This window comes from Bacillus rossius, assembly GCF_032445375.1.
Source record: "Bacillus rossius redtenbacheri isolate Brsri chromosome 9 unlocalized genomic scaffold, Brsri_v3 Brsri_v3_scf9_1, whole genome shotgun sequence".
NCBI classification, from domain to species: domain Eukaryota; kingdom Metazoa; phylum Arthropoda; class Insecta; order Phasmatodea; family Bacillidae; genus Bacillus; species Bacillus rossius.
In genome coordinates this window covers 18,157,281-18,181,150 of record NW_026962012.1, presented here as the reverse complement: position 1 = coordinate 18,181,150, position 23,870 = coordinate 18,157,281, and the positions used below count along the sequence as shown (strand labels likewise).

Below are 23,870 nucleotides of genomic sequence, written 5' to 3'. Positions count from 1 at the left end.
GACAATTATGTAATTACTGTAGAATCTCACTAATCGGGCACTATTGAAAACCAGAGTGTGCCGGATTAGTGAAATGTTTGGATTACTGGATTATTTAGAAAAATTTCATAATAAATAAAATAAAGCATTTTGTAAAGAGAATATAATGTATTTGTATTTATATTCTACATGTTTTTTTACAACTGTTACATATCTAACAACTACATAATTACATAGTTTTAAAATAATCCTTAATTAAAGTCTTTTTTTGTGCAACTTGTAGTCCTTGTTTAAAAACCTTTTCTCGTATGTTTCGAAGAATTATATCTTTAGCAATACGCCGCTTTCTTCAGCCCATGTTATACAGGTATTGAAACAATTAAATGCTGTATCTGGTTTTACTTTAACATTTGTAGTAGTTGGTGGCTCCAGTATTTCTGCAAGGCTTTCTTCTTCTTGTACTGCATCACATATTTATTCATCTGTCATAATTTGCTCTGTTTCTTTGGTCCCTTCAAATCAAAATTTAAATCTTCTTCACTTGACTCGAATCCTCTTTTTGATAAATTTTGCAACCAATCGGCAATAGGTTGATTATCTTCTGGATCCCTTTCTTCTGTTTCCTGTGATACAATATTCATTGTAGGCCATAGCTTTTTCCATGATGATTGGATTAAGTCAGGTGAAACAGAGTTCTATGCATGAATGAGAGAGAATACAACATCCTTCAGATTCAATTCTTTAAGGCTCTGCATTATGTCACCATCCTGAGAAATAATATGGATGAGCAATTTATTTTTATTCAAGGACTTTACTTTCTGGATAACATTTTGATCCATCGGCTGCAATAAAGGTTTGCAGTTTGTTGGTAGAAAGATGGTTTGGATATTCCCATCAGTTGATCTAAGCTCTTGTTCATTTGGGTGGCCTGGAGCATTGTCAAGTACGAGTAAAGCTTTTATGGGCAAGTTGGATCTTTTCATAAACTTCTTCACATCTGGCACAAAGTCATCTTTATGGAACCATTCACTGAATACCTCTTTAATTAATTCTTGTATCAGACTGGCCGACCAATCTTCTTGAAAGCTCTGGGATATTTAGCTTTACCAATCACTAAAAAACCCAATTTGTGTGTTCCAGTAGTATTTGAACACGGCATAAATGTGATTCTATCTTTACTCACTTTACGGCCTGGTGTTCTCGCTTCTTTAGAGAATACAAATGTTTTATTTGGCAACAGTCTCCAAAACAGACCACTCTCATCTGCATTATAGATTTGGTCAGGAAGTAGACCCTGTTCCTCTACTTTGTCTTTAAAATGCTGGATAAATGGCTGCACTGCAGATTTGTCTCTTGACAATTTTTCACCTGATATGGTTAACAGACGGATACCAAATCACTCTTTTAATTTATCCAGCCACCCATCACTGGCACGAAAATCATCTTTTTTGGTAACTTTTTTTATAAAATTTGATTGTTTTTGCTTTCAAAATTTCTCCAGATACTGGAGAGTGTTTATAATGCTGTTGCATCATTTTCCATCATTGGACAACCACCAACTCTTAATGTTTTACACTTTCCTGATCCAGATTCCATCGTATTCACGTGGTCCACTATCTTTTGTTTTTTTCTCTTAAGATCATGTATGGTAGCATGCCCAGCTCCATATTCTTTTACCAATTTGCACATGTTTTCTCCAGGATCTAACTTCTTTAAAATGTCCATTTTATCTTTCCAAGCCAGGGTCTTGTGTTTCCATTTTCTTGACACTTTTAACTAGACTATTCCCACTTGAAAACAGCAGGTGAATATGTACGCACGTGCACGTGATAAGTTTTGAGGTTAGACTGCTCGATGATGACAGAGCATATAGGCGGTGCATGGGGTGGGGAGGGGCGACGGAGGCGCAAGTGGAGGGTGCCGGATTATGGGACATATCGGTCTATTGGAGTGCCGGATTAGTGAGATTCTACTGTAATAGTTTACAGTTAAGAAAAACAACTGGTGAATTCTGCACTTATAAAATAAACATATTAATAGCACACCAAATCATGCAAATTTTCATAAACTTCCCTACACCAAGTGAAAAAATTATTTTCAACATGAAAAAATCCAGAAAAATAAACTTAAATTTATAGGAGTTTAATTTACAGGAAAAAATTCCTTCTTTTTTTGGCTAAGCGGGTACATTGCCAACTATGTTCAATCAGCATCACGAGTTTGAGGGCCGTCCAAAGTTCTTAAAATAGATTCTGCTGACGGGCTCATGCTGATCATCCACACTTGGCTTTTCTCAAACCAGTTCAATACTAGTAAATTACAAGATGACTGGATATATATTTTACCTCACTTTAGTTTATTTTCAATTTTTCACATGTGTTCCTGGTTTTGCATTCCAGAAGTTTCAAGTTTATCTTAACTGTTTATTTTAATTTTTCAGATATTAGTAAAATTTTAGAGATACCTTAAGTTAAATCTCATAAAAATAAATAAACCATTTAAAATAAGTAATATGTTACAGTTGGATTAATTCTGAGCTAAATATTCTGTATGATAGATTTGTTTCAAAATATATTGTTTTTTAAAAATAATTGCCAGCTACATAAAATACAAACTTTTAAATGTAGATAATACAATATAATGTATTAATCATTAAAAGTTTACTTATTAAAACTGTATTTCATTGTATGTATACCAGAAACAATATTTATAACACAGAATACAAATGTGTAACTAAAAAAGAAATAAAATTAATAGTAGAATACAACTTCCCTTGGTACACTATTGCTTCTGTACGTATTCTGATATCTGAAGTACTAAAAAAAAAACACAGATCTGCGAGTGAGTTATTTTGCCTTTGTCGGTAGTAACGTAAGCGTTAAGAAGAAAGTAATCATATTTAAAACATTAAAAAACACATTTTTTATAACTATTTTCAACAATTAGTAGTGCCACCACATTTGGTAGACGTGAGCATCCAATTGATTTAGTATTTAGCCTACAAGAAATTGAATGAGGGTAAGTACTCAGAGGGTGCTTGGTGGTTTGTGAATTTTAAGTTTTTTAATAACTGTGTGAGGTGAAACATCATTTGGAGGTGACTCTCACAGTGGGACAAAATTAAAAAAAAAAAATTGCTAAAACCTCAAAAAAGGAATTAAAAATTTACGCTGGGAATTTTGATCAGTACCTAGTTGGGGTAGAGAAATGATTGATGTATTCAAGCCTGGAAGGGGAAGGTTTATATATATATATATATATAGAGAGAGAGAGAGAGAGAGTGAGTGAGATAGAGCAAGATAGAGAGATAGAGAGATAGATAGACAGGCACACCATTCATACCTGCCTCGATACTCTATTTCAAAGTTGGTCTTGGTTTGAGTACACAGGTCACCTGAGAACATATGCAACAACAGTGAACTTCATTTCCAAATCTAGAGTGTTGTTTACACAATTTTAATTTTTCAAGATGGTTTACACTCTTGAAGGTATATGTAGAAAATGTTTGTGTATTAGTTCAATTAAAAAGTACCTAATGTTATTCTGCTTGAATACCACCATGTTTGGTATCCTAGCAAAAAACATATAATTTAGAGACTTGTATTTTTGAATAAATTTAATTACTATATCCTTCACTTTCTTTAAATTATTCATGCAATGGGGAATTTTAATTTAATACATTTTCTGGCATATATGCCATTGCAGTATCATATTTCACAATAATCAAATTTTAGGGCTTTAGGTAAAGCCTACTAGCTAAGATAATTCACAAGAACTGACTGTGCCCTTCTGTAACTTTGGCTGTAATGATTTTTTGTCATAATTCATGCATTTATATAAAATAAATTATGTATAATATTGGTTTCATCTCCGTTCAAACTATTTATAAATGACTTTAAGTGGACTGGAACTTAACAAGAAAGAGGAGTTTGATAACATTTTTACGAGTCACTGATTATTTTTTATAAATTTTAATTAGTAAGATCACTATAAGGTTTTTGTTAAAGACAATAGAATAATCATGACACTGGTATTTGTTTTTCCTATGCTGTACGCTTCTTTGTTAAAGCTTTTGTGTAATCCCATTAATAATCATAGGGAGTCGGTTTCGTACATTTCATGTAGGTTGCATGTGTTGCAACTGAGATCGGCCTGGCTAAAAGATAACCTGACCTGAACATTCACAAAAACACTTGAAAAATAACTTATGAAAATGTTGGGCAAAAATGTTTTGCAGATATTTTAAATATTGATGTTACTTATGAATTTAGTTGAAAAGTTTTTATTAAAGAAAAATCTTAGTATAACCTTTAGATAGATTTATTTTTAGCTCTCACAGAAAAACGTAAACATTGTCCACCATTACATGATGTTCACAACAGGTCCAGACTGTTTTCAAAACAATATAACAAATAATTTTTCCCTGCTTGAAAAATATATGTTTATTAATTTTGGTGATGCCAAAAACATTCTGCATAATCACATACATCACATCTCGCAAATAAGTCCCGCAGTTACTTTGCGTCGATGATACAACCATGGACAAATGTATCCTTGGGATGGCAGCTAAATGTCACTAAAGCCCCATAGTGGGCTTATTGCTGATGACTGGTCTGTGAATTGCACATAGTTTCCGCACCCACACTAGAATTTTATACTGGAGTAGCTTCGTCAACTATTGAATCATTTAATTAGCAGACATAAATATTAAACTATATAAAGAAACGGCTCCAATAAAAGTGAAAAAGACCCAGTAAAATAATAAATCCTGGCTTTGGACCTGATTTTCGACAATAAATTTTACTAAAACCCTGCCCTTTCTTGTTAAAATTTATTAAACAATTAATATTATAAAGTTTCCAATTGGCTTTGTGACTTTTTGTTTGTGCCATTGGCCACAGATGGTAGCACCATGGGTTAACATTTCTGTTCCATGCGACTTCTGTGCATTAGCAGGTGCTGTGGTGAGTCACCATACTCATATCACAGCAGGTGCAGTGGTTAGACACTACTCTTATCATAGGAGGTGCAGTGATGAATCACTGAACATGTATCATAGCAGAGGCAATGGTGAGACACCGAACTCGTATCAGCATGTGCAGTGGTGTAACACTACTCGTATCATAGCAGGAGCAGTGGTGAATCACTGTACTTGTACCATAGCAGTTGCAGTGGTGTGACACCATACTTATAATATATCAGGTGCAGTGGTGAGACACTACTTGTACCGCAGCAGGTGCAGTGGTGAGAGACCTAATTGTATCATAGCAGGCACAGTGTACTTGTACCATAGCACTGCAGTGGTGAGACATTGTACTCGTATCATAGCAGGCACAGTGGTTCTAACACCAGACTTGTGTTCAGAGGACCGTGGTTTCAATCCCAGTCCGGCCATTCTTTCGGGTTTATTTTTCCCATGGTTCCTGATATCACTCTTGCTTTAGGCAGTGGCTGATTTTCCCCCAACATCCCAGAACTGTGGTGTTATATGTTACAACAAGATAATTGTAAGTGTATTTACTCATGTGTTAATTATGAACACATTCATAAATTTTTGCACTTAGCAGATAAGTGAATTAGGAGGACCTAATTTGTACTTAGTAAGAAGCATGCAATAATTTGTTTTGCAATGATATATTGATGTTAAAGTTGAAATGACGGCAGTGAGTGGTACGGAGGGCGTGCTGTGTTTCAGCGAACGGAGACATCATAGTGACGCTCCTGCCGGCCAACACGAGGTGGCCGTGGGTGACGCCTGCTCAGTTCCGGCCGGAGCTGGTTCCAGAGGAGCTCATGGCCCAGAACCTCACCGTGAGTGGTCGCTTGTCGTCACTTCTGACAGCACGCTGAGGGGTGCGCTGTATAACTTGTACCTCACAAAAATAGAATCGGCTCAATTATAAATATTACTATAAAACATACTAGCAGACTGGTTGATCTAGTGAAAAAAGACATGTCCTATTAATGCTGATGAGAAAACTTTATTTAATAATTTTGATTACTAAATCTTACCTGAATGTTTAAAATCGGTGAACATAGAGATAAGAACAACAAAGAAAAGTAGTTCGAGGGTATTGCAGGGTTTCTTCATGGTTTGTTCTCAACTAGAGCTGGGCAGGATCCCGGTGTTTCCCTAAAATACAAGAATATGTCCTTCCTGAAATGTCGCGCTAAAACTTCCTGTCCTGCTTGGCTCTATTCTCAATCTGTACCAGTGTCTGCATAAAGCCTCAGCTGATAGGTTCAGAGTGTTTCTTGGCCAGGCAGCAGCGTTTGTGCCGTTTATCATAATTTTTGGGCGCAAGTTTTGAATTTGAAGTTTAATTTTTCATTTTTAAAGAAGGAATCCCAAAATAAAGTTACTTTTATAATTTCATTTAATTTTGATTAAAATTCCTTTGTAGGATGTTTGGGCACCTCTGTGATAATAATTGCTGTTTTTTTTGTTTGTGGGCTGACGCTTCCAAGGCATTATTTTTTTTACTTATTCATTTATTGAGTGTTTATCTGAAGCCCAGCATATATTACAAAATGGTAGCAGAGCGTGGTTTCTCACAAAATGGTAGCAGTTAACGTGGTTTGCTCGTTGCTACAACTGGTAGCATTTAGCGTGATTAACTTTCTTTCTGCTTTGGTTTGATTTATGATAATGCTTTAATTTTATTTGGTATAAATAATTTTTGTTGGACTCTTAAGACTTATGTTATATAGTATTATTGTAAGTCCTAAATCTGGCATGACCCCTTCTTTATTCTTAAATTCTTTTTAAGTTAACATTTATTTTGCTCATTGAGCAAAGGATTTGCGTACCGCCTAGCCGGACCGAGGTTAGCGACCGCCGCGCGCAGCGCCCACATGTGTTCGTGCGCTATTTACTCCGTCCCTCCCCCCCCTCCCCCTCACACCCCTCGGCACGCTGAGGCGTCGGCTGACAAGGTTCAGCGTCCCAGTGACCTTGTACGGTCGCCAGCCAGTACAGAGGTCGCGCGCACGTGCCGGGAGGATAAACACAAAATTTATTTTCTTTAAATTCAAAGGCACATGCTCTCTCAGCTGAATATTCCCATTAGATCAAGCAGAGAGGCGTCTTCGAGAAAGGTTTCACTCCGAATTGGAGTTCCAAACTTATCCGTGTGACCCACGTTCGCGAATCGGAGCCTAGAACCTACTACCTCGAAGATTTTGACCACTAGCCTATTCGTGGTGACTTCTATGCAGAAGAGATTCTGCCTACGATGTATCCAAATGCATAATTGGTGAAGGTTCTCAAAAAAAAAGAATGTCAATACTATGTCAAGTTTTGGGGCTTCCCACGTTGCTTTAATTGGTGGGTAGCAGATGCAGAAACATACCTGCTAACTTTTACGGATTGTCCGTAAGTTTTACGGATTTTAATACTATTTTACGGTTTTACGGACGTCTTTAATATCTTACTGATTAATTTTTGCGTGGTGGTTTATTACCGTTCACTGTACCGGCCATGTATACCTGCCAAATTTTACTGTACCGGCCATGTTACCGACGCACCGACGGAATGAAAACAAAACAAGAGATAGTTAGTTATTTGTATATGGTTTGGACTGGACGTTCTACGGTAATTTTCCACTTACCGCAAGGAAAAAGTGCTACCTTAAATGAAGGAACCGACCACAATTGTGACGTCAGCCCTATCTCCTTGGTCTGTTCCTTGTTCCTTATATTATATTATTATATTATGGCCAAAATGGCTGACTATTTTTTGTAGTTCCAATGTAGTTCTGCGCAACCGGTTTTTTTTCGTGTTTATTTACGTGATGGGAACCATTAGTAAGCTAGTCAACAAGAAATATATATTTAGACTTACCATGCTGCGTATAACAACCAATTCTCGTGTATTCTGAAATCTCAAGGATAAACTTTTGTGTTTTGCATAGTGTGCCGATGTGATTTTAGTATTGCTCATGGAGGTAGGTCCGACATAACTACACATGTTAAGTGTCCTAAGCATAGGAAAAACGTGCTTTCTGAGGAAGAAAATAAGAAGATTGATAGCTTTTTCACCAGTACCAGTACTACACGGGGTTGGAAGTGACGAAAGCAGGCACTGTTGATGTCAAGTGGGCTGAATTATCAAGAGTTCTTGGAGTAGATGGCTTCCTGAAGTAGGTATAAATGACTGTCAAAGATAATGCTATCAATTCTGTCAATCCCCCACAGTAATTCAGAATGTGAGCGCATTTTCAGTATGGTCAAAAAAAAACAGAACCCAATTTAGGTCCTCCATGTCATCTGAAACTTTGCAGTCTATTTCTGTGTTGGAATCAAGGAATTGTGTTTGTTATGAACAAAGGTTTACCTCAGATTTATTAAGTATAGCAAAGAAGGCAACTGCTGCACATTCTAAGTCTTAAAATTGCATCAAGGATGATAATCAGGAGATGACTGAAATATGTAACAAACATGTGATATAGCAAGGTATGTCTTTAAGTAATCTTGTTTAGTGAATACTATTGCTTTTGTTTTGTACTTGATCATTTTGCTTTCCATATGCATGCTGTGTAAATTGGCACATTCTGGATAGGTTTAGTTTCCCAGTACATTTACAATATTGACTGTATGAGGTTTTCATTCTAGGCCATCGATATGCCCTTCATGTCATTAGTAAATTAGCAGAAACCAAATGGAATAGAAAAATAGAAAATAATTGCACATAAAGCATGTAAAAAATTGCCGCATTTGATTTACGATACATTTTCCCAATTTAAAAGTTTTCTTGATGACCAAACTAAAAAGTTGGCAGGTATGCAGAAATTTAGAAATGCTAGTAATTGCCTGGTTTTTATACTTTTAGTAGAGTAGACATTATGTAATTAATTTTTAATTTGTAATTTTGTTGCTTTTTTTTATTGGACCTCTTTTTTATTTTTTTTATTAGTAAATTGAGGTGATATTAATAAAATTATATTTTTCAGCATCAAGTAAGCATTTAAACCGAGTACTGTATACAAATGAATCAATAATAATATTGTGTGATTTTTTTTTTATGAATTTTGAAAATTTTTCCACATTTCTAGCTTAAAAATTATTGATTTTCAAGGTGAAGGCCTAAACAGCAGACAAAATTGTGTTTGTTAAGGTGATGAATGATTACTGCACCCTAGCAGGTAAAAATTAAACTAAAATGGCGAAAACTCTCTCTAGCAGACATTCTAGCATGTGTTCTACGTGGCACTATCAATTACTAAAAACAAGATTCCACCATGACGTCATACTGGCGGCTGTAATATGTGCCTTGGTATTAGTGGTGGGGGTCAGTATGTCAGCTGTCACCACAGGTGGAGGATGAATTTTTTTTTGCTCTTGCCGGGTTTGAACCGAGAAGAACTCTTAACACTTTGAGTGCTATGGACGTAATTTTACGTCCTTCGATTTCTTTTGAGAAATGTGACGGACGTACTGGTACGTCCATGATCTAAAAATACTTTGCTTTGGCTTGTCGTAGTATTACGTCAGCCGTTTTACCAGTAAAAGTTCTTTGTTCATTTTAGTTTTGAATTCCACCGCTAGATCGCTTAGGAATCGAAAATGTGGGCCGATAGAATCGATTGTTTTGCTTCGGCCTACCTGACAGTTCATTCTATGAATGCTAGGTGGCAGTGTAGTTCTCAACTGTGCGACGTTGATGAAATAAACACATTTGTTACAGCTTTGCGTACTATACATACTGGCTTACACATACACGATAGTTTAGTGCTGTACACAAATAAGCGGTACAGTTTTCTGATAGTAGGCTCTTATGTTTGTAAGGATTGTTTTTGATATGAAAGAAGGAAAAATTCAAAACATTTTTTTTAATTTTGAATTTTACTATCTAAGTACGTTTTCTTTTTTCTTTTTCTTTTTTTTTTTTTTAGTTTGAATGGAGCATCTTTTGCATTTATAAGCACTAACATGTATATGCTGGAATTATTTTGGGGGCTTTCCCTGTTTCTCAACCTGTAATCTGTGGGTTTGAAAAGTCCAAGAGGACTTCCCTGTCTTCTGTGTTCCCAAATATAGTAGGTGTTACATTTATTAGGGATTGCTGTGTGTGAATAAATAAATATTGAGGTAAATAAACATAAATAAGGTACCAATAATGTCAAGTGATACAAGTGAAAGTAACTCGCAAAATGAATTTGAAGATAGTGATCTGGACCCAGAATGTTTTGTATCTTCAGATTATACAGATTCAGGTAGGATATATTTATGTATTGGTTTTTATATTTCGGCCTGATAGGGTTTTCAATTGACTGCATGTATATAGAAAATTAAAAAAAAAATAGTTATAAAAATAATAAAAAGAATGATGCATGGTTTCAAAAATGTTATGTATGTATAAGTTTTCCTAATTTCAACAGTAAAAAAATATGAACCTTGCTGCGCTATGGTTTAGTAGAAATCATAACTGTAATATAGAATCTTACATTTCTTGGTACAGAAGCAATATTTGTGGCACATGCATATTTTGCTTGTGATTTTGCATGAAGTCCTATAGTAATTGAAATTCATCATAAGGCAATTTTTCTTTTTTACATGGAAATCCTAATTCACTTTACTATTTTCCACAGACAGTGATGAATAAAACGATTCTGAAAGTGAACCTGAGAGTATTAGAAGTGGTTCAGTACCAGGTGTTGGGGCAAGAAACAGAGGGCGAAGCAGAGGTAGAACAGGCAGGCTTTGTGACGGACGGAAAAGGAGACCTTGTAGCAGAGGTACAAGAGGCAGCAAAGTACGAAGCAGAAGTAGAGAAAACAGAAAATCACAAACAGATTCGCAAGATGGATGGACAGAACTAGATAGGATGCCTTCCATAAAAAATGTGTATTCAGGGGAAATTGGAGTTGTGCCAGAAACAGATTTGGATGAACTCAGTGCACCACTAGATTTTTTTCTCATTTTATAAATACAATTATTATCAAGCATATGAAAGAACAAACAAATTTGTATGCTCGCCAAAAAATAAACAAGAAAAAAACGTCTCAACTGAATCTCACCCAAAAGTAGATTAGCGAGTTGGAAGCCTGTATCTCTAGGAGAAGAAAAGAAGTTTCTTGCCATAATTATTCACATGAGCATTTCTGAACGCCCTGATATGAAAGACCACTGGAGCACTACACCAGTGGTTTCCTGCAACTTTTGCCCTAATTTGATGTCAAGGGATAGATTTTTATCATTGTTAGCAAATTTTCATTTGAATGACAATGAGCACATGCAACAGAAAGGTGAACCTGGGTTTGATCCTTTGCACAAAGTGCGCCCACTCCTTGAACTATTGCGTCAGAAATGTAGAACATCATTTCAAGTTGCAGAAGACATTACAATAAATGAAGGAATGTGAAACACCCCTCGTGCCCTAAAATTATATTATTTTAATTTAATAAAAAAAAACCCGTGGAAACTGCTGGGTAAAATATTAAGAAAATTAAAGTTATTTACCAGAGGGGACACGAGGCGGTGCACAAGACAAATTTCACACTCCCTGCGCACACGCAACTTGGGAGTTCGTGGATCATGATATAGAAATAGAAGAAGGTATATGATATATAAATACACTACATAAATAATTTGGTCTATAGGTTTCCCTGTTTTATTATGAAGAGGTTTTGTTTTCGCATTATTTCGATATCACAATCAAGATCTTAGCAAGTAACAAAAAATATGGGGGCGCCCTGAAATTATTTAAAACAATTTATATTATCTCAATTAAACATAGTCACAGAACAAAAATTGAAATATTCCACCCTCTTAGCTTCTTTCAATGATTTCATAAATCACAGTCTCATGAATTTTACAAATTCATTGTCGATTAAGTTCTTAAGGCACTGTTCGCTGGTATGTATTTAATTAATTTAGTTAATTATATGCAAGTGGAAAATATATTGCTCATATCACCCGGGTCTTCAAAGTATGACGTCGGGGTGGAATAAACTCTCTTCTTAAGGGGACTCGAAGCTCGAGGTCCCGAAGAATATGCGGGGAACAATTTATCTCCCCAGCACTTGGACCCTGTCTGAAACACAAGTCAAATTCAAAACGAATTAGACCTGCTTCCAGACAGTCATACATGGCGCGAAAGGCCAACAAACGGGAATTTGGGGAGGAGAAAAAAAAAGGCCGAATTACTCACCAAACAGGGTGTAGATTCAGGGCTCACGAGATGTCTCGCGCCAAAATCAGGATGGCGCGCACCGACAAATCGCGGATGACGCGAAAGAAACCAGAAAAGAGAACGTAAAAGAGCATATAATGAAAGTTATTTCAGATTTTTAAAAAAATTTTTGACGATAATCCATACACTACATATTTACCATATAAAATCAAAATATAATATAATATAATATAAGCTTCCATTGTCACTGGAAGGGAGTGTTTGTGGATAGTTTATTGCTGTCTTCATGGGATTGTTTGTGATGTTATGTTCTTGTATGTATAATTAATTTAGACTATAGATAATTACATTTAATTTTAATAATTAATTAAAATTAAAAATTAGAATAATTATTGAGAATATTGATTGATTTTGTTAAAAATTAAAATTTATCTTGATTATTTTACTTAATTAAATTACACGTGTTCATATTAACATTGAATGCTGACTTTTATTTAATTTTTTAATGGATTAAATTGATACTTTGTCAACCATATTTATAATATCACTGCAGTCCTTTTATTATTTTATTTCTATTAATTATTTGCTTGCAAAATTAACTTCAAACACATGTGCATTTTCAAAAGTTGGCACCTATGCAATCTTTTACACATTTTGATGATAGAAAAGACTTTTGCTGAAATTATTTGTTAATATGTCACTGTTCTTACAACATGCCATTCTTTAACAACACATTAATTCATAAACATGAGTTTACTGTTGCCGCGAGAAAATCAGAGCGAATGTCCGGCCGTGTCCAGGCTTCAGGTGTGACTGGTAGCAGAGCTCTACGTGCCTGCGTAGCAACAGACGCACCACATTTGAAGTGGAGTGAAGAATGCTGTCTCAAAAAATATTTAGTGTGTTTGTTCGAAAATTATTAATAATACTGAAATAATGTATTTGAATAACCAATTAAAAATATAATAAATGAAACATATGTAAGGTCTTGTGTGCATCCAGTGGGTCGTTCGTGTAGTCCCACCCGGTAGCTCCCTGCACGCCATTGGCTAGTGGTCGCCACGCGGCGCAAAACTGTGGTGTCGGCGAGGTGCCGGGAGAGTCGGGAGGAGGCAGCCACGGAGAGAGGAAGGACTTGCACTCATGACGCCTCGCTCGCGGGTGGACCCACAGTCGCGCGACACGCGGTGTTTATGTTTAGGAGCAATCCTAATAAATGGGTTAAAGGTATGAAATGCGCGTTATTATTAACTCGCCTTCGGTTCCCGATAAACGGCACACCCCCCTCCCCTTGTCTGTTGGGGGCGGGCGGTACACCAGGGGCGGTAGCACTGTGCCGAGGCACGGTGACCAGGACCCGTCAACGGCAGCGAAGATCAGCCGTTACAATTTGGTGTCAGAAGTGGGATACCACCGCCTCGTGCTATCGTTTATCGGGTTTCAGGACGTTGTGTTACGCGCATCCGCGCCGCGCTGTATAAGGAAGATGTCCGTGTTTTGGTTCGGGTACTAGTGAATGCAATTACTGTATACGGGCGTGAATGTGACCGTGCAAGAGCCTGCGTTACCGTGCCGCGAGACAGCCGTCGCCGACCGTCCCGGGCTGTCGCGCCGCGCATGCATCCGTCCGCCGCGCCGTGCAAGCTGGCTCACGCGCGCGCGCTCGGATTGCATCCTGCCGCGCTACGCGAGACTCGCCGCGCTGCCGAGCTAGAGTCCAACCGCACCCGGCTTCACCACGTGCGGTGCATCCGCGAACACCATGACCAGTTCATGCAGTCTGGATCTCGACATCGCTGGAATGAGGTGAGGTATTCTTTCCTGATATACTCTGCACTCTAGTTACCATGGCATCAACCGTGCAGCTGGAAGGCCGCGAGCTTGATCTGCAAGCCGCCCTGAATTTGTTAACGTCCCGCCTTGAACACCTAGAGCGCGAAAATACGGAACTGAGGAGAAATGCCACAAGTACACCCGTGACTGTAAGTGAAAATAATCAGGAAATGTCTCAGTCTGTTTCTGCACCTGTTCGAAACTTCACTCTATTGCCCACGATCCCAATATTCAGTGGTAGGCCGGAAGATAATGTTAAAATATTTTTCATTAAAATCGAGCAAGCTGCCAAGGTGTGTGGCTGGTCTGAAAGTGAGATGCTTGCCTTCGTGAAACTCAGGCTCGCAGGTGAAGCTTTAGATTTTGTTCTTGCTGACAGTGCATGTCAAGAAGCTGCCGCTTTTGAAGAGCTTAAAAAACACCTTTTGGAACGTTTTGGCAGGAAGCACACGACTCGTTTCTATCGCGAACAATTGAGCCGTCTGAAAATCTCCGACCATGAATCCATTGAACAGTTTGCTGACCGGATACGCAAAATAAATGCTAACACATATGAATTAGGTCCTAATGACGAAAGAAATGAAGCCATTAAACACGAGGCTGACCAGAGAGCTCTGGATGCTTTCCTGAATGGTTTAAAGGGTGAGGTAGGCAAGTTTACACGTATTTCTCGCCCACAAACATTTAAAGAGGCAGTTGAGTCCGCGATTAATGTGGTTGAAGCAGATAAACGCCCTGGTAAAGAGCCCGAGAACACTGGTAAGTCGGTATTTGCCTTGAACCAAGTAAGGGGGAAATGCTTCTTCTGCAACAAGGTAGGTCACAAGCTGAAAGATTGCCGCAAGAGGGCGAAAGCATGCTTTGGTTGCGGGAAGTCAGGACACCTGGTGAGGGAGTGTCCTAACAAAGGGATGATGGCCCCTAAGCCAAACTCTCCTGTGCATGAAAAGGGTAAGTTAAACACTTACAGGACTGGACTAGCCACGAGTCCCAGTCCTCAGTGAAGTGTATACCCGCGACAGTGTCTGACAATGACTTAGAGGATTTGACAGTAGTTGTGAGTTATGGAGGTAGACCACTCAAGTTGTTAATAGATACTGGCGCTCAAGTATCACTTATGTGGCAACATGTCGTTGGAGATGCAGCTTTGACGAATCTTGGGAAGCCTAAATTTTGTATTTCAGGCCTTTCGGGTCACAAGCTAAAGAACTTGGGAGTCACGACTGTTACTGTACAGTTAGGTGAAATAGCCTATGAGATGATTGTACAAGTCGTCCAGAACAACTGCAAACGTTATGATGGGATTATCGGGCTAGATTTCTTGAGACTTCACCGAGCAACTATAGATGTAGCAAAACAGAGTCTGACGCTGGGAAATAAATTGTACTCCTTGGGTCAGAGATCTGATGGGCAGACAGTACGTGTAAAGGACTGTTACTTGGGAGTGATCAACCCATCTGGTCCAGAACTACTTACACCGTCCCCAGTACATCTAGCAGCTGCCGAGAAATTACCGCCAGGTACAGGAAAACTTGTCCGTGTTATGGTCCCGCTCCCTAATGTTCGTAGAGGAGATAACTGTACCCTGTTATCAGAACCTGTTAAGGGTTGCGATGTGTTGGATAATCAGCATTGCTATGTGGCTAGAAGCATTACTACAGTTAATGCTCAGGAAGGAAAAGTAGAAGCGCTAGTGAACATGGTAAACATGAGTCGTGCTGAGGTAGAAATTCCTAGAGGTACCCAGGTAGCAGTAGTAGAGCTGCTGAATAAAGAAGCCATCTTGTCTTGTTCGTGTGATGAGGACAAGTCAGTCGATAGAGAAGACATAAATCAGGCGAAGTTTTCGCAAGATTTGAAATTATGTGGTCGAGTTAATGCTCACGAAGCAGAAATAGATTTTTCCAGTAAGTTAAGTCATTTGTCAGGTGAAGATGCACAGATGCTAAAGCCATTATTACAGAAGTACCAACATATTTTTAGAGAGAGAGAGAATCAGCCAGTAACACCTTTGGTACAACATCGTATTAATACAGGGAACCACAAGCCTATTTCCTTGAAACCTTACCGTGTACCTTTTCAACAGCAACAGTTAGTGCAGAACATGGTGGAAGAACAGCTGCAGTCTGGATTTATAGTACCACGAGAGTCCGGAGATCCTCCTTGGGCTTTTCCTATTGTCATTGTTAAGAAGAAATCGGAAACTGGCGAGCCTAAATTTAGGTTTTGTGTCGACTATCGTTCCTTGAACTCACTGACTATTCCAGATGTATATCCATTGCCCAACATTGTGGAGACCCTAGATAATTTAGGACAGTGCAAAATTTTCTCAGTTGTGGATCTCACCAGCGGATACCACCAGATAGGGGTGCATCCTGATGATCAAGCCAAGACCTCTTTCATTACGACAACAGGTGTGTACAAATACACCCGGTTGCCGTATGGGTTGATTAATGGCCCTGCTACATTCCAGAAGCTCATGGACAGTGTTTTACGAGGCTTGATACCTTCACAGTGTATGGTGTACATTGACAATGTGATAATTTTCAGCAAAGACATGACGCAACACATAGAACGCCTGGACTCAGTTTTTGACAGATTAGACCGAGCCAATTGGTCACTATCATTAGGAAAATGCCAATTTGCAGTAAAGGAAGTTAGATACTTAGGTCATGTGATAAGTTCCTCAGGAGTGAGACCTGACCCGAAACTTGTAGAGGCAGTACAGAGTTACCCCTGTCCCACCAACGTGAAGGAGCTACAAAGTTTCCTAGGTTCATGTAATTATTACCGGCGATTTATGAAGAATTTTGCTGTCATAGCAAAACCTCTGACCGGTTTGCTCAAAAAGGGTATGAAGTTTACCTGGACACAAGAGTGTGAAGAATCTTTTCTAGCCCTGAAGCAGATGCTCATTTCATCCCCAGTTCTTACATACCCTGATTTTAGTAAGCCTTTCATATTGGCCACCGATGCAAGTCAATTCGCCATTGGTAGTGTTTTGTCACATATGATAGATGGGGAGGAACACCCAGTAGCCTATGCATCTCGACAGCTAAATAGAGCTGAGATGAACTACTCAGTCACTGAGAAAGAGCTGTTAGCTGTTGTCTGGAGTGTTAAGCATTTTCGCTGTTATTTGGTTGGAAGCGAATTCACAATAGTCACAGACCATGCTGCACTTACTTGGATGTTAGGTCTTAAGGATCCTAGTGGCAGACTAATGAGGTGGTCTCTTCAGCTAAGTGAGTATAATTACAAAGTACAGCATCGCCCAGGTAGAAAACATGGTAATGCAGACTGTATGAGCCGGCGAGTGCGCAATGTAGATGCTAGTGCTGAAGAAAGTATGGCAGTCGAACAACTACAAGATGAGGAGTGCCAGGGATATAGGCAGCAGCCAAAATTTGTCGAACGAAATGGTCTGCTATTTAGAGAGACTCGTTTGGGGTTAAGGTTAGTTGTCCCAAAGTCCCAACAAAACAAGATCTTAAAAGAGTGTCATGACTCCGTGTATGCTGGTCATCGAGGTAAGAAAGCTACCAACCGAAAAGTTGCCGAACGATATTGGTGGAAAGATAGAAAACAAATGGTAGACAATTATGTAACATCCTGTATACCTTGTAATCGCCGTACTAACCAAGGGAAAACCCGCGCTAATCTTGTGGAACTTCCGGAAACTGGAAGACCTTTCCAGAGGTTAGGTCTAGACATTGTGGGACCAATGCCCAAAACTGCCAATGGTAACCGCTACATTTTGACAATAATTTATCACTTTTCCAGATATTTGGTAATGCGAGCTATTCCTGACGAAACAGCAGAAACCATAGCAAAAACTTTTGTGTTTGACTGGATTTTGAAATTTGGTGTGCCAGATGCCATTATCACGGATCAAGGAACTAATTTCCTTTCAGAACTAATGACACAATTATGCCAGTTGCTGCATGTAAAGAAGTTGAGAACCACTCCAGGGCATCCGCAAGGAAATGGGAGAACAGAACGTGTACATAGGACCATTGCTAAAATGATTAGCCATTATGTCAGTAACCGTCATGATGACTGGGATGTCTATTTGCCATATGTGTGTGCCGCCTACAACAGCCAAGTGCACACCAGTACTCAGTTAAGCCCATACGAGGTAGTCCATGGAATGAAGATGTCCACTCCTTATGAGCACCTGACTGTACCTCTGTCAGTTGGCAACAGCCACGTCGCCGAGTTCGCAAGAAAACTGCGCGACTTGTGGAAAGCAGTGAAGCAACGCAACCACACCGCATTCTTACAGCAAGCTACTCAGTACAACAAGAAGGCCGTGCCAGTGAAGTACAGGATTGGCGATCGTGTGTTCCTGAGCAACCCAGTATTAAAGAAGAACCAGGTGAAGAAATTTCAGCAAGCGTGGAAAGGCCCGTATCCAGTCATTGAGGTGTGTTCGCCAGTGACCCTCAAGCTGCAGCTGCCTTTCCGCTCTATCACCGTTCACGTTAATCGAGTGAAGCCGTACACGGGTACAGCCATTCCACCTTCTGCGTCTGTCGACCACGACCGTCCGAGAGGAAGACCTCGGAAAGAACCACCAGCAGCACCTGCAGTCAAGAAGTTGCAACCTCCTGCTGCAGACGCCGTTGCTGTGCCAAGGCAACGCCAAGCAACATCGAAGGTGCCCTCCCGTAAGCCACCACCGTCATCGGTGAGACCGCCCATCCCCTACAACCTGCGAAGACGTCCGTAAAATGATATCTGTGTGTGCTGTGCTGTGTAACATCTTTATCTTTTGTTTTGTCTTAGCAGTGGAAATCCAAGTGCGTCAGTCTAATGTGGGTATTGTGTTTGAGCGTCATAGTGATGTAATCGTGTCAGACAGTGAGTACTTAGTTGTAGTTAATTTTAATATTTCTGCCTTATCTCAGGAGTGTAAGCTGTTAGGTGACATGTTAGACCTAGTTTATAGTATACACCAAAATGAGTCGCGGAATAATGATAGTAGTTATGACAATAATTTTTATCTTGCATTGTCCCAGTTGCGTGGTGCCTATGATTATTTCAAAGCAGAAGTTAATAGCTTCACCTATTTGCTTCCAGAGGACAGTACTCGAGTAAGGAAGAAAAGAGGATTGTTTAACCTAGGTGGTAAAGCTTTAAAAGCTATGTTCGGCACTGCAACTTCTGCTGATATTGAGCATTTGAGTAAGCTCCTCGATAATGTTGATTTGAATTCTAAGAGTCTAGCTTCTGATGTCTCTAATAATGTAATTCTTCTGAAACATCTAGAAAAGCGCATTGTAGATAACACCCAGATTGTTAGGAAAATCGCGACAGATTATGTTAGTCACTATGAGAATTGGTACCAGAATATTAGTAGTAATGTAAAAAAATTGTTGCAAAATGCATTTGTCATGCATTCTAGGATAGATTTGCAGGGTATATTGTTGCGTGCTAGCGAAGCACTTACTAATGCACGTTTTGAATCTAGCAATTTACGTCAAGCTATTGAGAACAGCGTTAATCATAAGCTTAGTAGTACACTCATTAAGCCAAGTATGTTTATAGATATTTTGACCTTGATAAGTGATAGCCTAACTCTACCTATTCACATGATCGCAACCGTGGAAGCAGCTAATTTGCATATTTATTATGGGTTGTCAACAGTTCAAGCAGTAGTTCATGATGATTTGTTGAGACTTGTAATTTCAGTACTGCTTGGAAATGAAGTAACAAATTTTGAATTATATGAGTTACACCCTTATCCTGTATTTGTTCGTAATTTAAGGCAACATGCTGAATTCGTAACACATGATTTTTTGTTATTAAGCTCTGATAGAAATTACTACAGTTTGCTCAACCGTCATAGCCTAGAAAACTGCCGAACACATGGTGTTACCCTATGTAAAAGTGACTTTGTGTTGTACGACCGGAGTGAGCCATCCTGTGAAACTAGTTTGTTCCTAGGCAAGAATGTAACTAACTTGTGCCCTGTCAACATTGTGAAATTGTCAAAACCTTTCTTAAAAAGAGCTCACTCTACTTGGTTATTTGCAGTAACTGATCCAGTTGATATTACTTTTGTATGTAAAAGTGCTAAGTTGACCTGGCCTCCCATAAGTAAAACCATATTCGGTAATGGAATGATAGAGAATGCTTTTCACTGTGATTTGATGTCAAACCGTTTTAAAGCTCTTGCCACGATAACTGATGTAATGCATTGGAATGTCACTTATCCTGTTTTGCATATACCGGACCTCAGGCTAGAGGTCACATCAGAAAAAATATTTGGTTGGTTGCCAATAGATACTTCACAAGACAAAAACCTGCTGTCAGAAATTGACGAGTATTTGCAGAGTAATGAATATAGTGTACCGTATAGTCGAATCATGCATCTAGTACGTAAGCCTGAGTCCAGTGTAGCTGATACTCTCAGTATTGTCAGTGTATGTTTAGTGGGTTTAATTAGTATTATGGTAGTTATCCTGTTTGTAGTGTTTAAAAGGTACTACTTGGCTAAACTAGTGAAAGATTGTTCCACAGACTTAAAGGAAGTGACTGCTTCAGAAGTAAAGGTTGTATGGCCCCATGCCAGAGAGCCAAGTGTGGCAGACCAATAGAACCATTGTTCATGTGTGGTACTTGTACTGTATGTCGTATATTGTATGTTGACGTGAGTGTCGCTGTGGGCTCCACTCTTCGAGGGGGAGAGTGATTGTAAGGTCTTGTGTGCATCCAGTGGGTCGTTCGTGTAGTCCCACCCGGTAGCTCCCTGCACGCCATTGGCTAGTGGTCGCCGCGCGGCGCAAAACTGTGGTGTCGGCGAGGTGCCGGGAGAGTCGGGAGGAGGCAGCCACGGAGAGAGGAGGGACTTGCACTCATGACGCCTCGCTCGCGGGTGGACCCACAGTCGCGCGACACGCGGTGTTTATGTTTAGGAGCAATCCTAATAAATGGGTTAAAGGTATGAAATGCGCGTTATTATTAACTCGCCTTCGGTTCCCGATAAACGGCACACCCCCCTCCCCTTGTCTGTTGGGGGCGGGCGGTACACCAGGGGCGGTAGCACTGTGCCGAGGCACGGTGACCAGGACCCGTCAACGGCAGCGAAGATCAGCCGTTACACATACATATGATAGTTCCTTGAATTAGGTGAACAGATTGTTCCCTCTGTACCGTGGAATATTTGCTGTTGCTTCTTATTACTAGCAAAATGACCAAAGTAGGGATGTACTTATTGTATCAGTATTAGTAGTCTTGGTGTCAGCGTGTAAGTGGCGGAGTATTCCCGGCAGGGTCGAGCGCTGCTGGTACAGTGCACGTGCGAAACATGACACTGCTCAGATTGTCGCCACTCAACACCTCCGGCTAGCTCAAGTTAGGTGATGAGTGGAACATACAGGTTACAGGTCACGAAGAAATTAGAAATTTATACACAAAGTTTGATTATTACCTGTTTTATTTATATATAAAAAAAATTACACTATATTACGTACAATAGAGCACACAAAAAACTAACTGTACATAAAAAAAATAATACACCTCGAGCCATCGCCCGATCAACGACCGCCCGGCCCGGTGCTCGGACAATGACTGATCTTACAGCCTTCCTTTCCTTTGTGCGGGCAGTGTCCTGGGCTCGCTGACGTAATTCTCAGCCAATCACGGCGCCTGGCAACATAACATTCCACGAAAGGCTTACTTCTGTTCCCACCAAGCAGCGATTTTGTATCTTTCTCGCACTCCCGTGACCGTGACTCACACGCCTAGCATGTGAAACAAAGCCTCGGTCGTGGAAAAAATGAAGGAAAATCACGTCAGCATGCCTTCCCACACACAAAGAAACCAGCAAAAAAAAATACTTAAAATATAAATTTATGACTTTTAAAAAATAAAGCAATGAACTCCGAGAATTTCGTTTACAATAACTTTGAAAAAGGAAAAACTTTAAATCTAACCTGAAATATGACAAAAAATTTAAAACAAATTGTTATTGCTGAATTGCATGAGGAAGGCTGTAATCTTGGTTGTTACAAGATGAAGGGCGTGTGCTCGCAGCTCACCGTGGAGGACTACGTGCACGTCATGGAGATCCTGACCAACGACTTCCGCTTCAACCTGTACAACGTGTGCTACAAGCGCATCCTGGTGGCGTGGATCTTCACCGCCTTCGTGGTGCTGCTGGGCCTGCTGTTCTCGGGCGTGACGGGCCTCACGCTGTTCGGGCTGGGCGTCATGTGGTTGGTGCTCAACGCCGGCGCCATCTTCCTCTGCATGTGGCTCAAGATCAAGGTACCTGCTGCCTGCGTGGTTGCCTCGGTTAGCGAGGGTTGTGGCTGATGCTACACGCTGTTCGGGCTGGGCGTCATGTGGCTGGTGCTGAACGCCGGCGCCATCTTCCTCTGCATGTGGCTCAAGATCAAGGTACCTGCTGCCTGCGTGGTTGCCTCGGTTAGCGAGGGTTGTGGCTGATGCTACACGCTGTTCGGGCTGGGCGTCATGTGGCTGGTGCTGAATGCCGGCGCCATCTTCCTCTGCATGTGGCTCAAGATCAAGGTACCTGCTGTCTGCGTGGTTGCCTCGGTTAGCGAGGGTTGTGGCTGATGCTACACGCTGTTCGGGCTGGGCGTCATGTGGCTGGTGCTGAACGCCGGCGCCATCTTCCTCTGCATGTGGCTCAAGATCAAGGTACCTGCTGCCTGCGTGGTTGCCTCGGTTAGGAGGGTTGTGGCTGATGCTACACGCTGTTCGGGCTGGGCGTCATGTGGTTGGTGCTCAACGCCGGCGCCATCTTCCTCTGCATGTGGCTCAAGATCAAGGTACCTGCTGCCTGCGTGGTTGCCTCGGTTAGCGAGGGTTGTGGCTGATGCTACACGCTGTTCAGGCTGGGCGTCATGTGGCTGGTGCTGAACGCCGGCGCCATCTTCCTCTGCATGTGGCTCAAGATCAAGGTGCCAATTTTACTGCATTCCAGGGCTGTTACCTAGTTTATCGAGACTTTGTCGGACTAGGGTTTTGTTCAGTTTATTAGGAATACAACATTTATTAAGTACTAGCTGCAGTACCCGGCGTTGCCTGGGCTAAACACATGGAGCTTTATTGTCTGCGAGTTAAAGCAAACTGGATAGCGCTATATGACAGTGTGTTGGACATAGAGAAATGTTACACAATTACTGTTTGTATGTTTATGATCTAGGTTTTTTTGTTTATCCATGGCGATTGGTTATTTGTTATTTATTATAAATTATAAATTATAAATTATAAATTATAAATTATTAAGACCATTAATCGAAATAAAAACTATCCTATATCTCAAGTTGGAAAAAATTACACATAAATGCCAATTTTCATCAAAATCGGTTGACTTGGTGAAGAGTTCACTCACTGGAAACAAACATCAGGACACTGGATTTATATTTATATATGTACATTTATTAAGTATTATGATTTGATTTTATTGTATAGAAACAGATTAATTTTTGTTTTTAATAAAATTCAAGTTCAATGGAAACCGTGACACATCACCTAGGAATATTAGAAATCATTACAAAGAACATAGGTGTATGTGCACCATGGTGTAGCACCGTGTCTCCCTCACACGTGTACTGCAGATGCATCACACCACCGATACCAAGCCATTGAAATGAAAGGCTGCATAAATACTCATCCGAGACGAATAACGATTTTTGCAATATGAAATGGAAACCTGATGCAAGCACATTACTGAGACAAGAGAGTGCCCGCCTGCACAGTCACCTTAACTGCCAGCTTCATTGAAGAGGACCGAGTTCCACTCTCAGTCCAGATGTTCTTTCTTATTTGGGTTTCCCAAGGCGGTCACTCCAGATGCTTGTTGGCATGGTTCCTCGCCATACTTTAAGGTAATACTTATTTGTTGTTCATATGCTGGCGATACTTCCAACACCACTTTGGCAAATATTTG

The 23,870-nt window shown here is 40.0% G+C and overlaps 1 protein-coding gene across 1 annotated transcript in view; it reads left to right on the top strand.

Annotated features, from left to right (window-relative positions):
* LOC134542736 (uncharacterized) overlaps positions 1 to 23,870 on the top strand; it is a 123,400-nt gene that overhangs the window by 11,371 nt on the left and 88,159 nt on the right. The window contains exons 3-4 of the mRNA XM_063387233.1: positions 5,675 to 5,790; positions 21,986 to 22,219. Coding sequence (XP_063243303.1) covers positions 5,675 to 5,790; positions 21,986 to 22,219 — 350 coding nt within the window. The remainder of the gene's footprint in view (positions 1 to 5,674; positions 5,791 to 21,985; positions 22,220 to 23,870) is intronic.